The sequence below is a fragment of the Polypterus senegalus genome, chromosome 15 (genome assembly GCF_016835505.1).
Source record: "Polypterus senegalus isolate Bchr_013 chromosome 15, ASM1683550v1, whole genome shotgun sequence".
NCBI lineage: Eukaryota > Metazoa > Chordata > Cladistia > Polypteriformes > Polypteridae > Polypterus > Polypterus senegalus.
Window position 1 is genome coordinate 58,600,937 of NC_053168.1, and position 24,495 is coordinate 58,625,431.

Here is a 24,495-nt window from a genome sequence, read left to right on the forward strand (position 1 = left end):
TGTTCTTCATTGTGTAAGCATTAAAAAATATGTGCCATAAGTGATCGTCATCCACAGCTGAACTATTCATATTAATTTAAATTGTATGTTTTAGTTACATTACTATATATTTATTTAAAACTGTTCACCTAATGTTATATTTGTTATCTGAACACACTTTATACACTTTAAGGGTCACAGTGAGCCCAAGCATCAAGCAAAAGTAGGAATGAATGCTGGATGGGGCACAAGATATATCATGTTACATTTTCACCCATTCTCACTCATTATCAGGATAACTTAGAGCTGCCAGCCATAAAAACTTGTACATCTTTGAGATATAGAAAGAGAAAACACAGCAACCCCCAAAAAACTCACACAAACAGAGGAGGAATGTGTTAGCGCCACCTCAACACAGATTTAAACCTAGGTTTCTAGGGTTGTGGGGCAAAAGTGCTAACAACAGTGTCATTGCACCACCCTTTTAAATCAAAATGTGAAAAAAGAAAAATGGAAACAAATACATGTAGTTATTAGCAACTGATCAAAATGAAATTTTCATTTATATTTTAGTCAAAACTAAAACTTCTGTCATAACTTCAGGTTTCCCAGAAATGAAAATACAGAAACGTTTTGAATATTGCAAATCATCTTTTGGAGTCTATGGTTTCTTTCTATGTTATTTACGAGTTACTAAACATTATTTTTTGTAGTTGCTGTTCATTTTTCTTATTTTGCTATTGATATCACTGTTTTTAATTTTTCATGGCTACAGGCATGTTGCCAACATTCGTTATCAGGCATGGATTACCAACAACATGACATGTGACCTCTTTATGTTACTTAAGATGGTGACATGGTGCATCTGCTATCTAAGCTTTTGGATAAAAATCAAACAAAAAAACTCAAAACCTCATAATGTCATTTAGAGAAAGATGTCCAGTTAATGTTGAAATCTCTTCCTTAATTCTTATTGACTTTGATTGATGGATTTCATTTGGGTTTAGTCGCTGTTATAATTTTGGTCTTGTTCCATGTTGTCAGGCACCTTGCTGGCTCAGCGGAGGCAAGAAGTACCACTCCGGGACAAGGGGGTGCACTAACACTAACTGATTGTTCCCTTCTACCTGCATTTCCCTGTTGATGGCACAAAGAGCAGTCCCCGCCCCTTCCAGATAGGAATTCATAAATCCTGACACCCTGGATGATGGCATCTCATATTGGACCCAAACCTGAGCAAAGACGGTGATCCAGTGTGACCTCGCGTTAACACCCTATACCATAGGCTGGAACAACGTTTTGGGCTACGGCAACCAACATTTTTGTTGTGCCATCACGCACCCTTTTTCTTTAATTTTTGTTTATTCATTAAATTGGACTACCTAGTTGGCGCCCCAATTGTTATTTGTAGACTCTTATGGTTTGTTTAATCAACACATTATATTATTTCTTTCTGTTGTTTATTTTTTTGCTTGTTTTGATCTTTTTATTCATTTTTAGCATCATTCACAGTACACCATTACTTCACCATTTCGTTTTGTTTTTCTTTCTTGCTTGACAGTTTCCCTTGTTCTTTTTAATGACTAGAGAGCTGTGTTTTGATGTCATTGCATCACTGATCTGTAAGGTGGTGGCATGCTATCACAGGTATTCTTATTTAAAGATCAATTAATCAATATTATTATCTGTGTATTTACTGCAGTGACAGTTAAGTTTATTTTACTTAGACTTTTAGTACTTGCTTTGGTCTTAGTTGAACGATTTCACTTGGAATCACCAGTTTTAACACAGCCTGCCTTAGTGCATGTTATTCTCTTTCATTTCCTCATTTTGCTATTTACTTCATTTTTCAAATTCAGACATAACAGTCAATAGATCTCTTAATTCTTCTGGTTCGGCATTTTAGATAACATCCACTGACTACTCGTTTGAGTGTCCACTAAAATTTCCTCATTTTCTGCTCACCTTGCTCTGAGTCTAATCATTTGAACTGCCCTATCTTTTAGCCAGACACAATAGTGACAGCATTTCTAAGATTACAGTAATAGAAACCAACGCTACAAATAATACACATGTTAACACTTTAGTTAACAACGTAGCTCAAGCAATGTCTTGAAGTAGTGATGAAATAAATCACATGAAACTGAATTCACAGCAAAACTCAGTGTTTCATGTCACAAAAACAAAAAATTGTAAAACAAATGGGGTTTTGCCCCTTCAAAACACATGCCATTGACACAGAAAGAAAGGTGCTTATTTCCTGTTTGGAAGTATTTTCAAGCATTAATTCCACATGCATGTGCTAGTCATGCAGTGTTTCAATAAAGATCTCTAGAGAAAAAAAAATGCTTACTCAATTCACATGTAGATATTTTCTTGAGTGATCAGATGTGTGTTGTTTTTGTACTGGTAAGAGGATGCCCAATTTTCCAATTATGATGGCAGTCTGGGAGATCACTATCCTGAAAGGGACAGAAATAAAACTTTAATCTCCATGGTGTATTAAGCATGTGAACCCTCATCTGCAGGAATTAAGAAACTGGAAAGGGAGGTTGATAGGCAACAGCAGGTAGGAGGGGACAGGTGGCAAGTGGCTTTCAGTATAGTGAGATTTCCTGTGGAGAAAACACAATAGTCTGCATGATGGTACATGTCGGTGTCATCATGGGGAAAATATGCAGCATGTCACATATTTAAAAAATGAACTGCACCACCATCATGATGTTACCAAGAGGTATAAACAAAATTGAGTTTAATGGTGTGTAGGTGATGATTTGCATTCCAGAGCTATGGGAAAATTAATGGTAAACAGGGCCCACATAAAAAAATGTAAAAATCTCAAAAACTCTTTTTAGTGAGTTTCATGTTTGACCATTCAAAACTGCCAGTTTCATGAAGCTGTACAGTATGTAAATATAAACTTGGCTGCTCCGCTTGTCACCATTTTTTAGACTTAAAATAAAAAAAAAATAAAAGGCTATATACTAGACAGAAAAACGGAAAAGTCTGTGTTTGATTTTATTTTTAGCTAAAAGAAGATGTTGTTTTTTATCAACTGTGCATTCTGAAATGAACCTGATACACAGAGGAAAACTTTGAAGCTACATTATGACTTTGTTGTTTTTATTCTCACTGGCACTGACATATTGTTTATGGATGCTATCCCTATGCACAAAAGTCAGGTAATATATTATCATAACTCTGTTCCTATGTAAGATGGAGGGCAGCATAGACATTTCAATGGACGTAAAACAACAACAAAGGTTTGCCAAGCATTATAATAGTATGAAAAGGAATCTTTGTTATGGTTAGGACTTTTGGCTTGAATTGTTGACTCCTGATTTTTGATCATCTTTGGTTTTGTTTACAAGCTTGATCTCTCCTTTTTACCACAAACCCACAGTTGTTTTTTGACAATTTTATTCACCTTAGCTCTTGATTTAATGGTCTTAGCTCTATTTTCTGCTCATTTTGGTCTGCCCTCTATCCATATCTGCCCACAATAAGCTATTTGAGGCTGACTCTTTTACATATGTGGTTTAACCAAAAGCTTCACAAGATTAATAAGTTAATGACTTTATCATAGCATAACTTCAATAAATGTGTAAAGACTTTCCAGATACAAATACAAGCTATTTTAACTTTCACTGCGACATACATATAGTATAGTACATTTTCAGTTAGTTTTTTTTTTCTGCTTAAAAATTTGATGGATACTTAATAGCTAGCCACTAGTTTACATTACAATGCTTGTTTAATCTAATGGAGTTTGTGTTAAGTGAGCGCTATGGAAATTGCAGTTTTAAGGAAACCCATAGCTGTTGCCGATGCAGTTCCAAAAACTCCAGTTCTCACCTTCCAAAGCAGATGAAAGGAATATTGCTGTAGTCATCACTTCTGGGAGTCATCTGAATGAGCTTCTAAATCCTTAAAAATCATCTTTGATCATAATGTATGGCTAGATGGCATGTTTCTGTTCCTGCACATTAATTTTGAAAAAACACTTAGTATGCCTTAATTCAATCTAAAATGTAAAGGAACTACAAAAAGTGAAGGTATACATTGCTTGTTAATTTAACTAAATGTTAGTTTATGTTTTATTACAAATGTACACAATCTTATTACTAAAGTATCTGAATGATGAGGAAATGTGGAGGGAGCATTGGTGGGAATTCTATGGGCTAAATTAATTTAATTTTTATATTAAAACTTGAAACCAATATATTTCAAATAAAATGTCACACCTGCTAAGCAGACAAATATTCACATCACCAACCAGTGGCTGCAAAACATGTATCAGTAGGCAGCCTTTTTTGTTTATTTTCTGTATCTGGTAATAAATAAGAAGAATATTAATGAGTGAACATAGCAGTTTGTTTTGCTGTGAGTGCTTTGAAATCTCAGAAATGTTCTGGAATTTCAGAGAAGAAAGAACTGAACTAGTTTTGAGTAGACTATAATAGTGCAATGGTCTTTTAAATGTCTCAAAGGGCTAGGGATGCATCTTCTAGCCATGCTGGACCAATTATTGTGGCTAAAAATGTGATCTGAGTTACGAGGCAGCAGTGCTAACCACTTCACTCCTGTGTCTCAAACAACAAAACATGCAAACGGAACGTTAACTGCAAACAAAAATTATTTCAAAGTGTCCCATACTCACCTGAAGAGGGTGAGTGGGAGGGCTCCTTTAAAGCGTGTTTTGACTTGTGTGGCCCATGGCTAATTTGCACGCATAATTAGCCATATGGTTGTTGCATTAGCCAACCACAAGGATGTTATATATTCAGTTATGGCATTCATAGTAGCTATGATGCCCCACAAATTAAAATACTGCAATTTTTTTTGTTTGTTTAATTAAACGTAGGCAGTACAAAGCAGATCAGGCCGTTTCATGCCTGACTTGGCTGCTACAGTTCTATGATGTCACTCTGGCCTCACAAAGCATCATGGAGCGCTTGGAAGAAATGTTTGTCAAACACATCGAATTTCCAAGAAAAGAAAATCCGTGAAGAAGGTCACAAGTGAACACAGCATATTCTCTGCGAAAAGTGCTTTGTCAAATTTTACTGATCAGCTCTAAAGAAGAGAAACAGAGTAAAGACTGGTGCCCATTAGTCAATACTGCTGTCCCATTAAGTGATCATAACCTTAGAAATTCTTGTAAGATTTCTGGCTGCCCATAGGAAGATGTTTAGATTATTGTCTAAAAGAAGCTAAAATACCTTAAAGAACATTATTTTTATTTGAAAAAAGGACACGAGAAGTAAGAGATAAAAATGTCATCAATTAAACCCAAACACTTTTGCTTTCAGAGATGATCCAAACATTAACTATTAAGGAATTTCAGAAGTTAGAGTTCTGTTGTATTGTGTTGTAGAGATAAAAATATTTGTTACACACATATAGTATATGTCACATTTTTTAAAATGGAGATTCACTTCTTTACTACTTCTAAATTAATGAATGGCTATTTAGACCACACACACTGTATTATTAGCTATGTGCTTCCGTCTGTTGTGGGCTTGCATTACAATGCTCTTGTTTATTTAGACTTAAGCAAATGGCTGGCCATACGAAGAACAAAAACGGCGTTGTACAGCCAAGGGCTCAGTCCTCTTTTTCTATTACGCCTCTCATTAAATTCCACCCAAACTGGAGGTCACATAGCAAGAACAGTATGGAAGCAATAGAATTCAACAATAAACAGGATTGCAAATTATCCTGCAGTAATATTTCCACACAATTCATAGTAGAAACCAGGTCGTACTCTTTGCCAAAACGGAAATTGTTAAATGTGTCTGTTTTGCCAAAAATAAAACAGGTTAGTAAAGGTGAGCCAGTTTTAGCAACAAAGCACAAACTGAGTTATGGTTTAAATTACTACCTTATCAATTGAACATTCAAGTGATTAGACCTTTGCAGTTTTTAGCAAATCTACACAAATGCCCTAATAGGTCCTTACTGACGCTTCTGAAAGGTTTAGATTTATTATCAGGTATTTAATGTTCATATATGTTAACAATTAAGAGATTGTGAACTGGAACTTCAGCCTTGGTCTCCTCTTTGCAAGGCTGTAGTGTTACCATCATGCTACCCAGTATATGATACCAAATTATCAAATTTTTATGTCAAATTTCCAAGAAGCTTATATCGAAATTTAGAAACTTGATATCAGACTTCAAAAGATTGACATAAGAGTCTTACTATACTATATATATATATATATATATATATATATATATATATATATATATATATATATATATATATATATATATACAGTAATATAATACTAAGGTATTATTTATTATAAAGTAGACTTTACTCTACCATCACATTTTATAGGATTTTTGCCCTCTGTACTTGTTGTCCCCACTTTACTTTAGCTCTAATTTTGTGTATTAGTAGGGGTGTTTTCCTGTGTTAGCTATTATGGATACAAAGGGAAGTGAAGCAAAATGACACCTTTTTATCGGCTAACTGAGCAGATTACAATATGCCAGCTTTTAAGGCAGCTCAGGCCCCTTTTCAGGCAAGTTGTAGTGAGGAAGGTGTCTGAGCTGCCTTAAAAGCTGGCATATTGTAATCTGTTCAGTTAGCTGATAAAATTGTGCTATTTTAATTTCCTGATATGTTACCAATTACATTTACCTTTACAAATTTAACTCCAGTATAAAAAAATATTAGCACATTAGGTGCACATGCTTATACATAATAATATTTAAAGAAATTACTTCATTAATCCATGTTTCTAAGTGGAGATGTACTGTCTGAACAAGTGGACCTCACAGTGAAATGACTCATCAGCTGAAGTTCTTTGCAAAAATAAACTTTTATAGACATTGTTAAATTAGCATTGAAGTTATTTATTTGCAAGAATATATATTTTTAATAAACTGTTTAAATGTGCATGCAGAAACATTTGTTGTCATCCTTCACAAACTCCTGGTTTAAAACATCTTCACATATATCTTATTATTTGTACCCTGATGTAATAATCTATTCAGTAAAATACTTATGGCACAACAACTTATCAAGTTGTTCTTTGAAAGATTGTTTTTATAAGAATTAAACTGCAATCCTTGTACTGGATATATGTACATAGACCAAGGCAGCACCTTTACCTAAAGGAGGACAGCAATGTGTCTGTCCGTCTTGCAAATTTCAAAGACTTCTTTTAATATTTAAAATTAAGAATAATGATATTAAATTTCACAAATATCATAATTAATAACTAATCGAACACTGAAACATCAAAAATCAAGTTGCAAAGAGCTAATACTAGTTTGGAATGTGATGATATTAAGTTTGAAATGAACAATACTGGCATTTTGAAGTTTCATATTAAAAAAAAAGTGAACAAATACTAAAATGTCTTGCCATAGCTTATGTTTTGTAGGATGGAGTTCTATTTGTCTGTTGTGTATGCATTTTCAGACAAATTTGTTCTTAATTGATGATAATGCTGGATTTATTGGTACGGTAATCACACAACCCCTCCGTGAAAGCCCACTGCCCTCCTGCTAAATTTGTTCTAATGCCGACTCTACAGTGAAGCAATAATACTGTACTTTACAATCAAGAAACACACAAAAAAACACAAATGGTGGCACAAAATATCTGCCACTAACTAATGATTGTGAGACACATGCAAACAAAAGCAAAAAATGATTGCAAATGGTGGCTAAATACTCTATGTACTGTACAGTATTATGGTACTCCTCAGCCTTAGTAATTGCTATGTCAAAATTAGTTCACTTCATTCATATATAAAAAACAGATGTCAACACTTGTAACTTAACTGAAATTCAGTTAAAAATAAATATAATTAGATTTTATTTGCTCATTGTTATCTACAGGTTGCCATATGTCAAGACCGCCAACACCCGCCTGTATTTAGTGCACAAGTATTCTTATTAGTCCTTTAATTGCTAACAATGGACCTCCTGCAATGTCCAATACACTCCATAGATTTTGACTTATTCTTAAGGTTTTGATAAGCACTGATGATGACCATTCAATACACTAATGTCAAAAAGAGGTAAGCTTCCCCTTGCTATCCAGCATATGTTTGAGGTGGACACCCACTATCGCTCAGAAGTCCTCCATCAACAAATTTGCTATTTCTTGCTCTCTGAATTGGCCCATAAATGAAGACATCATGGGTACTCCCAGTCCATTTTGTCACACTATCCATAAAAATTTCTTGAAGATTGCAAATCACCTGTCTGTTCTATGTGGAGAATCTTTATGGCAGGTACAAGAAGGCTCCAAAAGGCTAGCAGCATGACTGGGTATCAGCTACATGCAGTCGATTTAACTTACATAATGTGTTAGGCATCTGAGATGGTGGTCGGAGACACAGATACATAATTCAACAGATATTCTTCTGAGCATAGCCAATTACATTACAAAAAATGTCTCAATGAAAGTAAAGCTAGCTGCAAGCTCAGAATACAGATTCTTCAAAATTTATAAAGAAAATTGAAAAAGTATATCAACTTTTAAATATGTAATTATTAACAGTAGAATTAACTTGAATTTAACAAATGTACAATAAAATGTGGTCATAAAAATGCATGAATTCATTTCATAATAAAAGTACAATTTATAATCTCACTAATAAATTTTAGTGAACTACCATGATGTGAATTTAATGTGGTGTTTGGCGACCGTGCCTGTCACTGTAAATGGCAAAGAGGTAACCTGTTTAAGAAGCACTAAGTGAGTAAAAAGAATGACAAAAGAATAGTAGACTACAATGGATTTAACCTGCTACTATAGTTACCTTTTGGTGAACAGTCATAAATTAATAATCCATTTTAAACTGGTGTTTTAAATGTTTAAAGTGCTATGGTGCTTTTGGAAAACTCACCCCAAGTCAGCTCAAATTTGCACTTCTTCTGCATAAATCAGAAAATAGTAACAAACATACAGTATCTGATGCAGTTAGTCATTTCAGACAAAAAAAAACATACTGAATTAAACACAAGAATAAAAGTATAACTTTTTACACATGTAAACTGACATTCAGTGGATTTATACAAGGTCCTACTTTACTGTAGGTACTGTACTTTTAAAACTAATTCTGTGAAAATACTTAGGTTTAAAAGATTACAGAACAATAATGTCAGCTGAATGTTTTTGCGCCATGGTTACAATTTAGCAAAATCTTTCTGATTTCCAGATTAGGTTTTGCATTTTGTTCTCAGCAGTTCACAACATTTTTAATACTCACGCTAAACAAAATGATCGTTTATTTTTTTAATACCAAAGGGGGAAAAAAGATTAGGAGTTAACTTCTTGTAGCTGAATTCAATGTTCTATTGTGATTTAGTCCCAAAATTAATGGAAAACTCCAGGGATGATAGGGTGTGGGACAGTGATGTGGTCCTTTTGTCCAATATGTTGTTAAACTAATCTAGTGAGCGCTACTGCAAAGGAAAATTTTTAAAAAAAGGCAATAGCAGCAATCCAGAGGGGAAAAAATGTTTTTTTTTTTTTTTGCTTTAAAATAGAACTATCCATTACGGAATACAAAGCAAAAACGTTTCAAATTCAAGTATATTGTCAAGCGTAAATAGTACTATGGAATTCTACCTTCCATGACCCCCACAGACCAGCGAGGGCAGTGAAGTAACTAAGAACAGACCATAAATACACTAAATGTACAATATCCACAAGAAATAGTCATACATTTGTCAGAATGAGCCTGTAATGTCGACTTATATTTCAGGAGAAAGGAACCTTTTTGGCAAATATATGGAAAACTTTTGTGAAAGGAGATAAATAGAGTGAGTGCCACAAAGAGATTCTGTAAAGTACATCTGGGAAGATAGTCAGACATGGCAAAGTATATTATAGGATGTTATAAAATTAGTATCAGGAGAAAAGTCTACTTAAAAACATGTGAAATGCATTCTAAGCTGTCTCAAAAGTATTTCAGGATATCTCTTCATTGCTTCCTGGCCGTTTCAAGATTTCTCAAAATGCCTTTCTTTTAAGAAAATCCTCTTTTTAAATTGGCTTCCACTGTAAAAAAAATAGGAATAGGAACTTACAGGATGATAATTCAAAATCTATTTCGGATATCTTGAAACAAATCTGAGATATCTCAAAATATAACAAATGTTTCTTTCAAAATGTAATTTAAGAACTTAAAAATACGTTTTATATTACAGAAAAATAAAAAACTTTTTTTGTCTAATTTCACAATAATTCAAATCAGTTCTTTTACCTTTAGCGTTACTATAAAATGTTACCTCAAAATAGACTTTAAGATATTTTAAAATGCATTGTTTTCCATTTGGGTGAAATCTTTTAAATACATTTCAGGATATCAGAAAACTACTTAGTGTCTGTTTATGTTATTTTTAACACATTGGCAGAAAGTGCCATTGAATAAAGGAGACTGAATCCGCAAGGCAGCTCAGAAGTGGACCCAGGCTGAATGAAGGTGTGAGCTTATGTGAGCGGACCCTGCAATGGACTGGGGCTTATCCAGGGCTCACTCCTACCTTGCAATGCTGCTGGAGTGGGCCTTGGCTTCCTGTGACCCTCAACTGGTTTAACTAGATTTGAAAATGAAATGTTAATGGTACTTTAAAAAAAAAAAGAAAAAAAAAGAGAGAAAATCTGCAGCATGTAGGTCTGTGGAATTTTAAAATGCATCTGAGGTCTTTAATAATGTACTGGAAGTTATTTTGAGATGTCACACAATGTGCTTGATATATCATACAGTGAATTTCTGACATCTCAAAACCTGACTTTCATTTCATGTTATGATATTTCTAAATGATATATAATGAGTGAGAATTTGGAATGATAAAATAGGGGACTGTGCAAAGTCCAAAGTATGTACTGAAGATTAGGCATTACAGAATATTCAATATCAGTGCTCTATAACAGAGTAACGGGGTCTTGTAGTAAATTCATATTTCATTTTACCAGCCTGGCTGAAGTGTTTAAATATTTTTTTTTTGTTTTAGCTTTTGATAAATACCAGGATTCTACTAGCAACTAACTGCCAAAGTTCTACGAGAATAGCCTTTAGAAAATTTTGGTCAAGGCAGATACAGTGACAGGGAAGTGTTCAGAAACCTGAGTTGACGGGCAAGTTATGTCTCTTGAGCTGTGATATCTTAGATAAAAATTAAAAGTGTAAACAGCTGGATCATTGTGAAGGGGTGAGCAGTAGGGTGCTAGAGATGAATGAAATTAAGAAGTTTTACTTGACTACACATTCTATTCAACTCTTAAGTAATTTATTCTTGTTATCCATTTGATTATATAGTAGCAGATTATTAAGGTATTTCCCTTTTGTAATGTTTGCTTATTAAAATTGTGTCTTTTGTTTAATTCATATACAGAATAATTATAATGCAGGAAAACAAAATCCTATTCTGATACACGTTTGGTGTGCTCTCCTCAGCTCCAGCTCAGGCTGCGTGTGGTATACACAAGTGACGGACATTGGCCAAGACAACACAACTGACTTAAAATAATTACAGGACAGGCAGTGCCTCACAAAGCTGAGAAAAAAAAAACCCAATATCAATTACGGCAGAATTAGAGAGAAAACCTCAGGAGACAAGTAATAAGTACACTAAATGCTATTACAAATGACTAGCATCGCCTTCCCTTGTTGTTTTATTTCATCACAATCATAGATGAACTTTCTACACAGTGGCATTTCATTTACTTCTCCTTTACCATACTTGGAAAATAAACTGTTAAACTTTTAAACATTTGGTATAGTTAAGCAATATAAGTTTCAAAATTGGCACAGTCCAAAAAAGCTTTTCAACATTTTTAGTCTTTATCATGACTAAATGTCTTTATTTAGTTTTGATAATGCAAACTAAATAGATCTTAAGTAGATACAAACTCCTGAAACAGTTATAGTTGTGAAATGTTTGCTTAATTATCATCAGGCATAAATGCAATTCAAGAATTTAACCGCTAGCTGAAAATGCATTTCCACTTTAAATACAACTAGTTCTGGTTCTGCTGTAAAGTATTTAATAACATTTACTGAATAAACACCCCAAATCTTGTTTGTGAAAAAAGATGTAATCTGATATAAAAACATGCACGGCCTATAAAGGTATTAACAAAGAATTAATAGCTGCTTCAAAAACACAAATTGTGAAATCATCAAATGTGATGCTGGTTTTCTTTTGAAATGTGTGGATTATCTTTGTGTGATGATGTAATTCCTACACATTATTGCTCATTTTAATTGTGCAACTGAGTGTTTAACAGATTTGACATTTAATCAGATTGCCCCCTTTCTTAATATAATGTTCATTTACAAAACAAACCACACAGCACTAAAAACAATTGCACTCAGAATTATTGTTATTATTTTAATGCTATGCACCAAAGTCTGTTTTTTTTTTGGAAGTTATCATTGATTTATTTTATTGTGTGAAAACTAAGAGTGTTTTTGATAAAAACACACGACTACAAGCTGTAAATACTATGACACCAGAAAATTCACAAAGGAATTAAGCATTGCAGTAGCCAAGTGGCTTTTAATCGTGTTATTATCAGCAGAATGTGGAAGACTGAGAGGTAAATGATGATTGCAATAGAAATAATAATGAGGAAAAATAAAATATGTGCCTTTTCTGTTATTATTTTACATCAAAGTTCAAAAATAAACCGTCAATTTATGTACAAATACTACTTTTAAAGTCCAGGAATATATAGTTATATTAGTGATGAAGTTTCATATCATACAGGCGTTGGTGTGCCATTGCATGAGCTGATGGAGGACATTCTGCACGTATGTGTAACAGCAGCCTGCGGCTCTAAATCTGCTGAAATAAAAGATCATTTTTGTCAGGTTGGGAATTAAAGGAAGTGCTTTACTAAAATGACTCTGTTGAATATTATCAGGCATCTCTTTATCACAGATCTGGGGAATAATAAATCAGAATTAACGATTAACTAAAGAAGTGGTACAGACAAGGAATTTATGTGCAGTAGCTGTACAGATTTTGAGTTGTACAAATGAAAGCCTAAAACGGACTGTTATATTTTATGTGAAAGTATATATGAGTGTTTTTGTTTGTGAAGCAGAATTTCAAAGTATAAAACTATTCTTGGTGTGCTGAGAAAGTATGTAAAAATACTTTCTCTCACTATCAAAATATTCACATTGAAGTCAAGTAAAAAATGTATGTAACTATACATTATACTGTATATAAAGCTGAAATTTTGTGCATAAACTAATGAGGACATAAACAAATATTATAAATATTCCAAATTATTTCCAATCATCATTATTTCCGAAGAGGTGACATGCTTTCAGAAGTTGGCCTCAACGTGTTTAGTAATTAATCAGCTTATGCCCATAGCATGATTAAAAACAAGCAAATGACAAAAACTTAACCAGCCTCTGTTTTAATGAAGCCTAAACTGAAAAACTGAACGTAAAATGTATTTGATTTCTATTTCATTTTTTAATTAATATTTGTACTATTATAAAAAATGCAATTATTTGAATTCCTAGAATTTAACACCATACAAAAAAGTCAATCAGGAGGTTTTTCTCTTTTTTTTTTTTTTAGAAATTTAAGCTCCCTGAAATATGAAAAACTTTATTTTTTTATATATTAATAAGGTAACTCTAACATTTGGCGCTTAAATTTGATGTGATCTGGGTGAAATACGTTCAGAAAGCCACAACCTAAGGAGGAGCACTTAGGACAAAGAGTTTGATTCACAAAGAGTTTTGGCAAAGACAAACCCAGCTGCATAATGCTGATTTACATAATACATTCTTACAGTTCAAATGCTTTCAGATGTTGTCTCCCACGTTTTAACAATTTATAAAAATAATTTTGTCTAACTTCAAATTTCAGTCATTCTACTATACAAAGTGCAGAGCAGATCATTTAAATCTTAGGACCTCTCATGGTTAACTCTGGCTTAAGGAAATCTAAGTTAAATAAGTGAAAGTGAAGGGCAGTCTTTTAAAATAAAGCCGTGTATGTATGTGTGTATAGGATGTGCTGCGTGCTTAAACAACAGAGAAATATAGAAACATTAAACTAAATATGAGGCATTTTCAATTCAGCACAAGGAAATTAGTCTAGCGCAGGAAAGAATATAGAGCTTCTTCTTCTTGTTCATCTTTATCGTTTTCCACTCAATATGTAAATTACAATTTTATAAACCCTTTAATTAATACAAGAATTAATTCAATACACAATTAATTAGCAATAAACAGTTAATTAAACAAAGTATCAGCTTGAATTATATATAATTGTAACAAAACAGGATGTTCAAAATGACAAATACATTATATAATTTTATAAGCGATTGTATATATTTATTTCCAGTGTTATTATAAAATATAAAGGTGTATGTGCTTCATCATGTTTCAGGAATAATAAAAAAGGAAAGCATTATGTTTATAATAAAATAATATTCTTCAGACATTATTTCACCGAGATGGGCACATCTTCTGGACTATACACTGATGTTGGTAGGTCATTCTATATATGAGGTCATTCTTAACTAATAAAGTCCTAGAAAAGCTTATGTAATTTCAGAAGGTTCAATTACTTTAAAATAATTCAAGTTAAAAATACACACTTAGAAGATTTTTATTGGACCGCACAGGATGGAAAGTCCTGCCAATATTTTTTCATCGCTTATTTATGATACAGCCCACTGAAAAAGTTTAAAAGTTGAGTAAATTGTAAATCAGAAACATGTATTCACATTGATTTTTTTTCTCTTCTTTCTATAATAATTTGTCTTTATAACTTGAATACTATTGTTATAATATTCTTTTACCTGTGTGTAATATGAGACAGAATTTTATTCTTACTACAGATACACTTTTTAACATGGAGGCCTTTGACTCATAATGGAAGCCATCAGTTTTAATGCAGGTGATATTTTGAAATGTGAGTTAAACTTGAGGGTCGCCTTCAGTAAAACTACAAAGCAGAGGGCTACATTTTTAACGTTAAGGTCTGAAAGGGGACTGTGGCAAAATGTCATTAAACACTTGTGCTTTGTAACTATAAGGTGTACTGTGATATGAGTAAGCAGTCAGCTGTGTAACGTGTACATTTGAACATGACGGAATAAATTGTGCTTTCTGTGTTTTCTTTTTGCCTTAAATATGTCAGAGTCCATGTTTGTAAATATGGCATATAATTAACTTATGTAAGGATTCCTTAAAAATGTATCATTAAATCTCATTAGTATATTAGTGTTTTTGTTCAGGTGGAGCAGGAAACATCCCAAAACATTATTAGATTATTATACTGTACACTCATATATCAGATACTAGTTTGTTAATGCCTGCACCATAAAAAAGAAAAAAAAAATCAGGCAAAAAGAAAAAGTTGTGAATATTTAATAATGTATGAAAATTTGAGACAAAGAAAAAAATCAAAACTAGCTATCAAAGATAAGTGTAATAATAGCTATTGTCTGCTTTCAGCCTTTCCACTTTGATAGTATAAGAGTTCTTTATGAATCCATCCGGCAATTAAATACTGTCTTTCTTCTCTATATGTTTTTTTTGTAAAGCAATATAATTTAAATTGCATCTTGAGTCATGAAGTCATATGGAATTGTCTGCATAAACTCAATGTAACTATGAAGTGAGTTTTAACATACAGTAATATGGAACGTTTTCATACGTAAAGCATTCCATTTTTAAGTGGAAAACCACTTTAGAGCCCTTTAATCTTTTTTAGAATGGTGCAATGCTCTGCTTAATAACAACATGTCCAGCAAACGTTATATACATTTTCTAGATGAATAAGCAACACGATTTTAAAAATATAAATAAAACATACATAGTAATACTTAATTTATTACTTAATTATGACTTTCATCATATTTATATAACTATGACTTTTAAAGTAAGAGTGATTTTTTGTCACTAATGAATTATTTCACTTAATAACATAAATCACATTTTTGATTATATTATTACTTGACAAATGTACCGCATACTTGAACTTAAATATTAATAAGTGTCTCACTTCTATGTATTATGATAAAACTGCCTCACTGTTCAGTGAAAAGGATTAATCAGATCAGTAGCTGTTTTTGGTATTTATTGTTTACAAATAATAATTATAATAATAATAGTAATTATTCATTGGTCTCTTTACCCTTATTTAAAAGTTAGTCCTGCAATATTTCTTCTTCAAGTGAGGTCGACTGCTTTGAATGCTGTCACAGAATATTGATAGCACTTAATATCCGGGTAAAAGACTCACACCATTGCACGCTTAACTTTACACCATAATATTATCTTAAAAGTTCTATAGTGCTTCCAAAAGCCACAGGTTTTTGTTTTTTCTTAAACAAGAACATCACCATATTAATACTTTCAAAGGGTGTGCTGTAAATTTGTCTCTGCAGTTCTCTGGTTAGATCAGTCTACTAAAATATTAGTCAGCTGACAAAACAAGATGAAGAAAGGTCTTCAGATGTCATAAAATGAACTATTAGCTAAATAAATATAGACCCACACATTGGAAAATAAGAAGAGAAAATGTAACATAGAGAAATGTGCTAACTTACCAGCAACCCTTCCTATTTCATGCTCCAGAGTTGAACGACTAGCATGGCTTCACTATAATGTAAAACTCAAATGTTTTGCAGCAGTCTGCTAAAGTAATTTCCCTCAAATGAATTTAATTTCCTTTCTCAGCAATTCTGCTTATGTGGATCAGTAGGGTTACTATAACCGTTTAGCAGCTGCACAATTTTAGGCAGCATTCATTTCATATATAATAGTTTAAACATTAAAATTATTAAAAATAGATATGTTCCTATTCTGCATATTAAAAAATAAAAAACGACAAAGCAAATGCCATGTTTGTGTCACATTTCGAGTTTTTTTATTTTAATTGTTTAATTGACTAAATTATGGATGGTGTACTAGGCAAGATATTTTTAATCATAATCCACACAAATAAGTATAAGATGTGGTAAAATGAATAATTAACATGCATTTTTACCATCACATGTGAAGTATAAAACTTTAAAACAATTTCATTTACACTTTATTACATTACCTGTAAGAATATTGTATATTCAGCCATTATTCCTGGCATCCCTTCCAGGATGGGCTCCTGCTTTGGACCCTGTACTGTTTAATACCTATACCTATACCTTATAACAGGATTATGCAGGTCCAAAAATAGATAGCTGAATGATATATATATATATAGGATATAGGATATCATTTAAATTTTAAATATTAAGTGGACAATGAAAAATTTGCAGCTGACATAAAGAGATACCTAGGTCTGTAAGGCTTAAAACTGTGCACAGTTATTTGCTTTTTAAACACATCTGTCAAACAAGTTCCCTTAATAAATTGTAGAAATCCAGGCTACTTCATTATAACATTTAAATATTAATAACAAAAACATAAAATTAGGAATCATAAAGAATTACTACTTTTTTATTTTGGCTCCATGTTAAGAAAATTGCAAATAAGAATAAGTTACTAATAATGGTAAAGAAATGTAACTAACATTTTAAAAAGCTTATACCCCACCGGAAAACTGTCAAGGAGCATACATATTAATCTATAATGTAAGTCTACAAACAAGCAAACTGAATTCACCAAAAAGTGACTTTTTCTAACACTAAACAGTGTTTAATATTGCAGATTTATAGAGAGCAGTATTTTGGTGGGAGATCATATTCTTGTGGTCAGTACTGAGTCTCTGACCCAACCTCCCTCTCACATTACAGACTATTTATAACATCCCCTTAGCTTTCTCCCCCCTTAAAGCAGTTTCTTGGAACCACCTTCCACTGGCTTTACCCTCCTCGTTCTGTCATCTGAGAGTTTCTTCAGAGGCTTATCTTGTTCTCTGTGTGCTTATCCACAGCAGCCTTACCAATGCAGCAGAGGATTGAATACTTACATTTATGCTCACTTTATTGCTAAATATTGCTGCCTTTTTGGAAAAGGGTTGAAAGAGAATAAAATCTACTGGGTGAACGTGGAGCTAGAACACTGCAAGGGGGGGTCTTTTGGTGTGGATATTTAATTTTTTTTTTTCCCTGAGCTTAAAAGTTGCATGCCATGGATCATACTCTGTTTGGCTGCTTGCGCAGCCCTCATGCCCCTGCGCAAGGCTTACACCCTTTTTCTCAGTCAGCACTTGCCCTGCATGGAAGATCGGACCATGTTTCCTATCCGGACTTGTCAACATCTTCACCATCATGCATCATAGCTGGATATTCCAACGAAGAGAGCATGTTTGCCAGTCAGCATCACAGAGGGCACCACCAACATCAGCAACAGCACCAGGCTTTGCAGTCCAGCTGGCACATTCCTCAGATGCCAACTCCTGCAACCGCAAGACACAGCCTCTGCATTCAACCGCCAGATTCTGGATCGCAGGATCTGGGTGCCAGCCCCCCAAATCTGTGTGCTTCCACACCAAGTCTGGGTGCTGGCACTCCTACCGGGACATCTTGTATGCCAGGTGACTTTGGAAGACAAGCTCTGTCACCTGCAGAGGCAGAGAAAAGGAGCAGCAAAAGGAAAAGCGACAGTTCAGGTAGGACTTCAGCAAAGTATAAAAAGTGAACAAGAAGGGTGGGTTTTAAAACAGCTGTTTATTCTAACATAATGTGATTGTCTTTAAATAATTTTATTTGAGCTAAAATAATTTTAAGCAGATAGACATTTCCTAATGGAATGAAATGATATATTTTGTTTGAAAATAGGCATACAATTGATACACGAGCTGTGCAAAACACAAATCAACATATAGTATAAAATGTGGCCAAAGAGTTAAAGAACTTCTGTCACGGAGTTGAAGAAATCTGCTTTGCACAACACAATTTTAGTTCAAAGTCAAGGCTACATAACTTGGAACTCCAGTTTAAAACAAAAAAGCACATGTGTGCTATTTATTTATTTATTTAGTTAGTTAATACAAATGAGCAAGATTTTATGTAGCCTGCCACCAGTTAGAGCTCTGTGTCCAATTCTAAATTGAACTGAAGCAAATTAATTCTGTGTGTGATACCAAGGGACCAAAAGTGCTCAGTAATCACAGTGTAGGTCTCCATCGACAGATGAGAGTTTAGGGCACACTCAAGAGTGACAATGGGCTTCTGCCAGTTACGCTTTGTAAGTTTACTGCATCAGCGAGGAGTCAGATTCCTCAAACATATGACTCCCCAGGGGGTTGTCAGTTATTTAAAATTCATTTTCATTTAAAGTTATTAACAATAATATCCGCTAGTAGAACACAATGGCACAGAAGCTAATATGCCTGACACCTTTACAAGCCTAAATTCAATTTTTACTTCAGTCGCTTTCTGTAGGAGGTTTGCACATTCTCTTTAGGTTTTTTTTTGTATGTTTTTGTTTCTTCTATATCCTAAAGATTTATATGTTAGGCTAGCTGGAATCTCATATGGCAAGCAATTATGGCTGAGTGAACCTGTGATGGGAGGCGTCCAGTCCAGAATTGGTTATTGCTTAGCACCTGATGCTACTGGAATGGGCTTTTGCTCCTTAATTTCTGTAATGGCAAAATTGGGTCCCTTATGGACATTTGAAAGAAAAATATTCTTATTGGACAATACAGTATATAATAACCCAAATACATTTTTTCTAAAATTGGCTCCAGCCTCTAACAAAACTCACCTGGATTAAGCTGTTTCAATAATGGCTGGATAGAATTAACCTTTTCCAGGTAAAATAAACTGAACAACTTTATAGAAATAAGGAGAAAGTTAATTTTCCTGAACGCTATCTATCTATCTACTGTATATATATATATATATATATATATATATATATATATATATATATATATATATATACACATACACTCACACATTTGTATATACACACATACTGTACATATCCAAATAAGTATGAAAGTATGGACTCTTGAATGAAACAACTAAAAGTCTATAAAGCGTGTGATCTTTATGGTATTTAAACTTCTTTTTCATTGCCACCTCTGTGAGGGATGCTATATCTGTCTATCATATGACATAGATTAGCTGACTTGGTTGAATAACTGTGATCTGATTTCATTCACGCTGTAATTGTTGACCCAAGAATAAAAACTATTTTAAGCAGTAATCGTTTTTCCTGAATATTGCAAAGTTTACTTGGGCTTATTATATAATTAATAAATTATATCCTTTGAACATTTTACCAGAGGAGGAGTGGGGCTTCAGGCAAAGTTAACTGATCCGTGCTGGTGTGTTGTATGGAAGTCACCAGGTCAGCAGCACTTTTCTGTTTCATAACATGACAAGAATACATTTAGAAAGTTAAACAAAAATAGTATTAAGTTTAGATGAATTTTATAATAAAAAAAAACCAAAAAAAACAGTATCCTTGAATTTTTAAGTTTCCTTACCTGTTATGTGATAATATGCACTTAAAACCAAAAGCCATGTAATAATGCCTTCAATAAATTTTGGCCACCTTGGCAATATAATTATTATGAACTAGACACTGTATAATAATTCTTTGCATTTATATGTACTTCGAGTGGTACTGCGTATAATATGCCCGTTTTACCAAACAACAGTAAAGAAGATTAGGATCGCTGCCCTCCATATATACAAGGCGGTGCGAGTGATTCGTTTCCAGTGATCTAACCTTCTGTAAGTAAACAGTTGTTAACCGACGTCGGTTGTTCGCTTTCCTTCTGTGTGAATAACGCAAGGTGCATTTAGTGCCCACCACCAGAACGGTAATGTTCACACAGCGGGCCTCTACAAATGTGCATAACCGTAAAGGTGATAACATCCACTTTTAACGCAAGGACTTCGGGTCTACACGAGGGACAGACGCAACACTGAGCAGGATGAGTTCAATCATAATTACAGTCCGAAGAAGTTTAGCGGATCGTGACAGCCAACCTGCGATGTCACTTACGAGTCAAAGCGCGTTGCATTGTTTAACAGTTAAGTATGCAATAAATTACCCATCATTCAAGTTCAAGTTTATGACGGCAAGTTGCCTTTGTTTTTGATTTAGAAATCTTTACGTATTTAAGTTCGTTGTTCCTTGGATTATTAATATATTATCCCGGTGCGATTCTGGTTTCGCGAGGTGGTTTTAGAGAAATATGGTAGTTAAAGGCAAACTGTGTGAACAGACCGTCATGTACTAAAGTGTTTCTGTCCGATGGGCTCAGTTTAGGAGCGCACGAGTCCACGATACGGTGATTCCACTACACTGGACTGAGCACATGTCTTAATTAGACTAGATGAACTGTTTTCAGGAACACACATACTGTATAGCTGAACTCGTCAAAAGTATTGAAAAACAACATCTTATCAAAAAATCCGAACTGTCATACAATCGCATTTGTAACTGAAGGGATTTTATTATTGTTAAAGTGAAGGTCTACATGTTTAGTGAACCAAATACCGTATTATTGTCGTTTAAAATAATATCGCCTCTTAAAATATGTGTTGTTGTGTATTAACCGAGTTCAGCTTGAAGAGGGGAATTGTTATTGTCTTTAAGATATGTATGCAAGTAATATTCAAAACAGAAAGATTTTACTTGCTTATTTACGGACGAAAAATAATCAGTGATTCGGGCCCCGATATGACGAGTATAAGATACATTTTCTACTAGTATTCTCACGTTTACAGTGTCATTTTACGATAAGAACGTTTTAATTACAATGTTCACATTTTCTATAACAATATTTTATCGTTAGACTTGCATATACTGAATCACATTTCTTAGCAAAGTGTAGCATTCCTTAACGCCTTCAGATGCCAAATACGTTGTCAGAAATAATCCATAGTCTACAATAAATAAGATGACCGTCTTTGCGTTGTGCGTTAGCCACCTGAGTCCAAGTGTTTTGAAAAGTAAAAACCACCAATCTCGTCCAAAAAAGAATTCCTCGAGCCCGAGTGTACGGCAGCCTGTAGAGCGCAATTCAAAGTATTTAAACGCGCACTAAAGTGATGGTTACCGCACAATACACGATTGTAATTGCACTGGTTATATTTATGCAGCTTGGTGTATTTTACATACCAAACATCAAAATGTTTAAATAATTAATATTTAATTGCGACGGAGCCCGGCAACGTTTAAGTAGATGATACAAGCACTCACTCGCGCTAATGCCGAAGGTTGGCATTGCTCTGCTTACTGTACATTTGGCTCAGATAAAATCCGCTCGTCTATTGAATTAATTCCAAGTTGCTTAAATATAAAACTGCGCAACAGTTTAAATTAGTTACAAATATCATAGTCGAAACTGACCATTTAGTTATTGCTGTAAAAAGTGCAAACACTTGAATGTGTCAGGAGTTCGCTCACAGTATTTCATTTATTTTCCGTTCATTAGGCATTTTACCTATGTTACAGAAACAAAATGTAGGGTGAAATCTGGGTCCTAATAGGTTTAACACGGTTCAAAATGATCTTTGTTGTTTTAAAAATTGACAAGTGAAATTAAAAGAAAATGAAATTCGTTTTAATGATCCCTGCGGTTTTGTGAATTAGTGATGTGGTGACCTTGAATGTACAGGAGGGTCAGAACAGTTAGGGAGGTTAATATCTCTGCTGACAGATCATCAGTTGCTGTCGTTTGGGATAACCCCTGCTGTTATTTGCTTTTTTTGCCTTACTGCATTTTTTATTTTTTGATTTCATGATATGTGTCTATGCATTTAAGATCATAGTGTCTGAACAATAAGGGTTGTGCTACTGCCTTAGGAAAACAATTCTCTGTTGCTTGAAATGCGTTCTCTAACTGTAATATCTGAATTATTCTCTTGTTATGCTGCAGTTCTTTATATTTTAGCACATTTAAAAATGAAAATGCATACTTTGAATATTTACAATTTTATTACCCGTGCCTTTAACATGCATGTATATAAAAAATAAAGAACAGCACATACAGAATAAATGCTATTATTACACAAAGTAACAATATAGGGTAAAAGTATGCAATTAAAACATATTTTACAACTCATCTAACTACATCTTTTGTATTAATTCTGTTACTAAATAACACATAATCAAAATGCTGTAAGTTGTAATCTTGTGTTAAGTTTGCACTCTATGCCATTTTTTCCATGTGTAGATTATTACAGGACCAAAAACAAAAGTTAGCCTCTGGAAAGTTTGGGAGCTCTAAGTTAATGAGAGGAGAACCTCAAAAGTATCGAGTGTGTCAGAATGTAAGGATCAGTATTTGGGATCCCAGTAATGGGTCCTTGGGAAATTGTTTAGGTAGACATGTTTGGTAATATTGGGATGGACAACTTTACTATCTGTTGATTTTGTGGGTCCATGCACTGGGGCCCTTCTCAGCCCTTTCACTTTTGCTGATCAATGGTGTAATAGTGGCTGGAGTTTCAATGCCTTGTAGTGATTGCTATTAAAGAATAATAAAAAAAAAAAAAAACAGAATGACCACTTTTAAAATGTATTACTCAGTAACTACTATATGAACATGTAGTCTAAACCAGCTTGTCAAGGGACTCACGTTTTTCTTAATCTTGCAGATGCTCAATATGTGCCTCTTATTTACCACAGCATATGTCAAACGTATAGATTAACTCATCCTATAGTATATCACCAGCGATAGTTGACACAGAAGCCACAGTGTGCTCCTTCATTTACACAAGTGCCAAAATCTGGTAAAAAATGAAAGATAACTAAACAATGTGGTGCATATTACATGTTCATATGACAGTTACTGAGAAGTACATTTTTTATTTACATCATGCTAGGTCTGTTATTTTTTGAATTCTTATATAGTCAGAGTTGACAAAAAAGCAATATAGAGGTAAATATACTGTGTAGATAGATAGATAGATAGATAGATAGATAGATAGATAGATAGATAGATAGATAGATAGATAGATAGATAGATAGTACTTTATTAATATTCACAGCTGTGGAGAATGTGTGACTAAGCTTGAAAATGCAAAGTAGTTGAAGAATTTTAGGAAGTAACTGAAGATGTGCAGATGCACAAGCCATCACATCTGGGCTAGGCAACACTATTTTATTCTTTTGTGTTTATGTGATTGTATTATTTCCCTTCCTTTGTGGTGAATGCACAATGAGTCATATGGTACGAATGCAGCTGCAAAAATAAAATTTAAAAACTGACCTGCATTTGTGGTAGTGTGTCATTGTTGCGAAAGGACAATCGAGGACACCGTGATATGAATAAACAAATCTACTTATAAATCGAACTAAATGCAATTATAACATATTAATATATTTTTTATAAATAGTAAGATCGTAGCCACTAAGGAGTATAGTAAATATATTTAAAAGTTACATTGTTTTTCATATTCTTTCTAAATGAAAGTTACATTTATGAAACATCGTAAATCACATTTTTTGCGCATTTGCCTCTACTTATAAGGAGTTTTGTATGTTTTCCGTATGTGGAGAGTTATGAGGGAGTTCTCCTGGTTGTTGGGCTTCCTCTCACAGCTCAGCCGCACATGCATGTTAGATTATTTGGCCGCTCTAAATCA

The 24,495-nt window shown here is 33.6% G+C and overlaps 1 protein-coding gene and 1 long non-coding RNA gene across 4 annotated transcripts in view; one reads left to right on the plus strand and one right to left on the minus strand.

Annotated features, from left to right (window-relative positions):
* Window positions 1-17,127, minus strand: part of LOC120515866 — a 33,868-nt gene extending 16,741 nt beyond the window's left edge. The window contains exons 1-2 of one of the 3 annotated variants that reach the window (XR_005630716.1): window positions 17,043-17,127; window positions 2,333-2,441 (exon numbers count right to left, since the gene is read on the minus strand). This is a non-coding gene — a long non-coding RNA (uncharacterized LOC120515866). Of the gene's footprint in view, window positions 1-2,332; window positions 2,442-3,834; window positions 3,919-16,545; window positions 16,631-17,042 lie in introns of those variants that run through there. The other 2 variants (XR_005630715.1, XR_005630717.1) reach the window with 2 other exon arrangements.
* Window positions 17,128-17,782: 655 nt separating this feature from the next.
* Window positions 17,783-24,495, plus strand: part of meox2a (mesenchyme homeobox 2a) — a 66,749-nt gene continuing 60,036 nt past the window's right edge. The window contains exon 1 of the mRNA XM_039737213.1: window positions 17,783-18,548. Coding sequence (XP_039593147.1) covers window positions 18,068-18,548 — 481 coding nt within the window. The 5' untranslated portion in view covers window positions 17,783-18,067. The remainder of the gene's footprint in view (window positions 18,549-24,495) is intronic.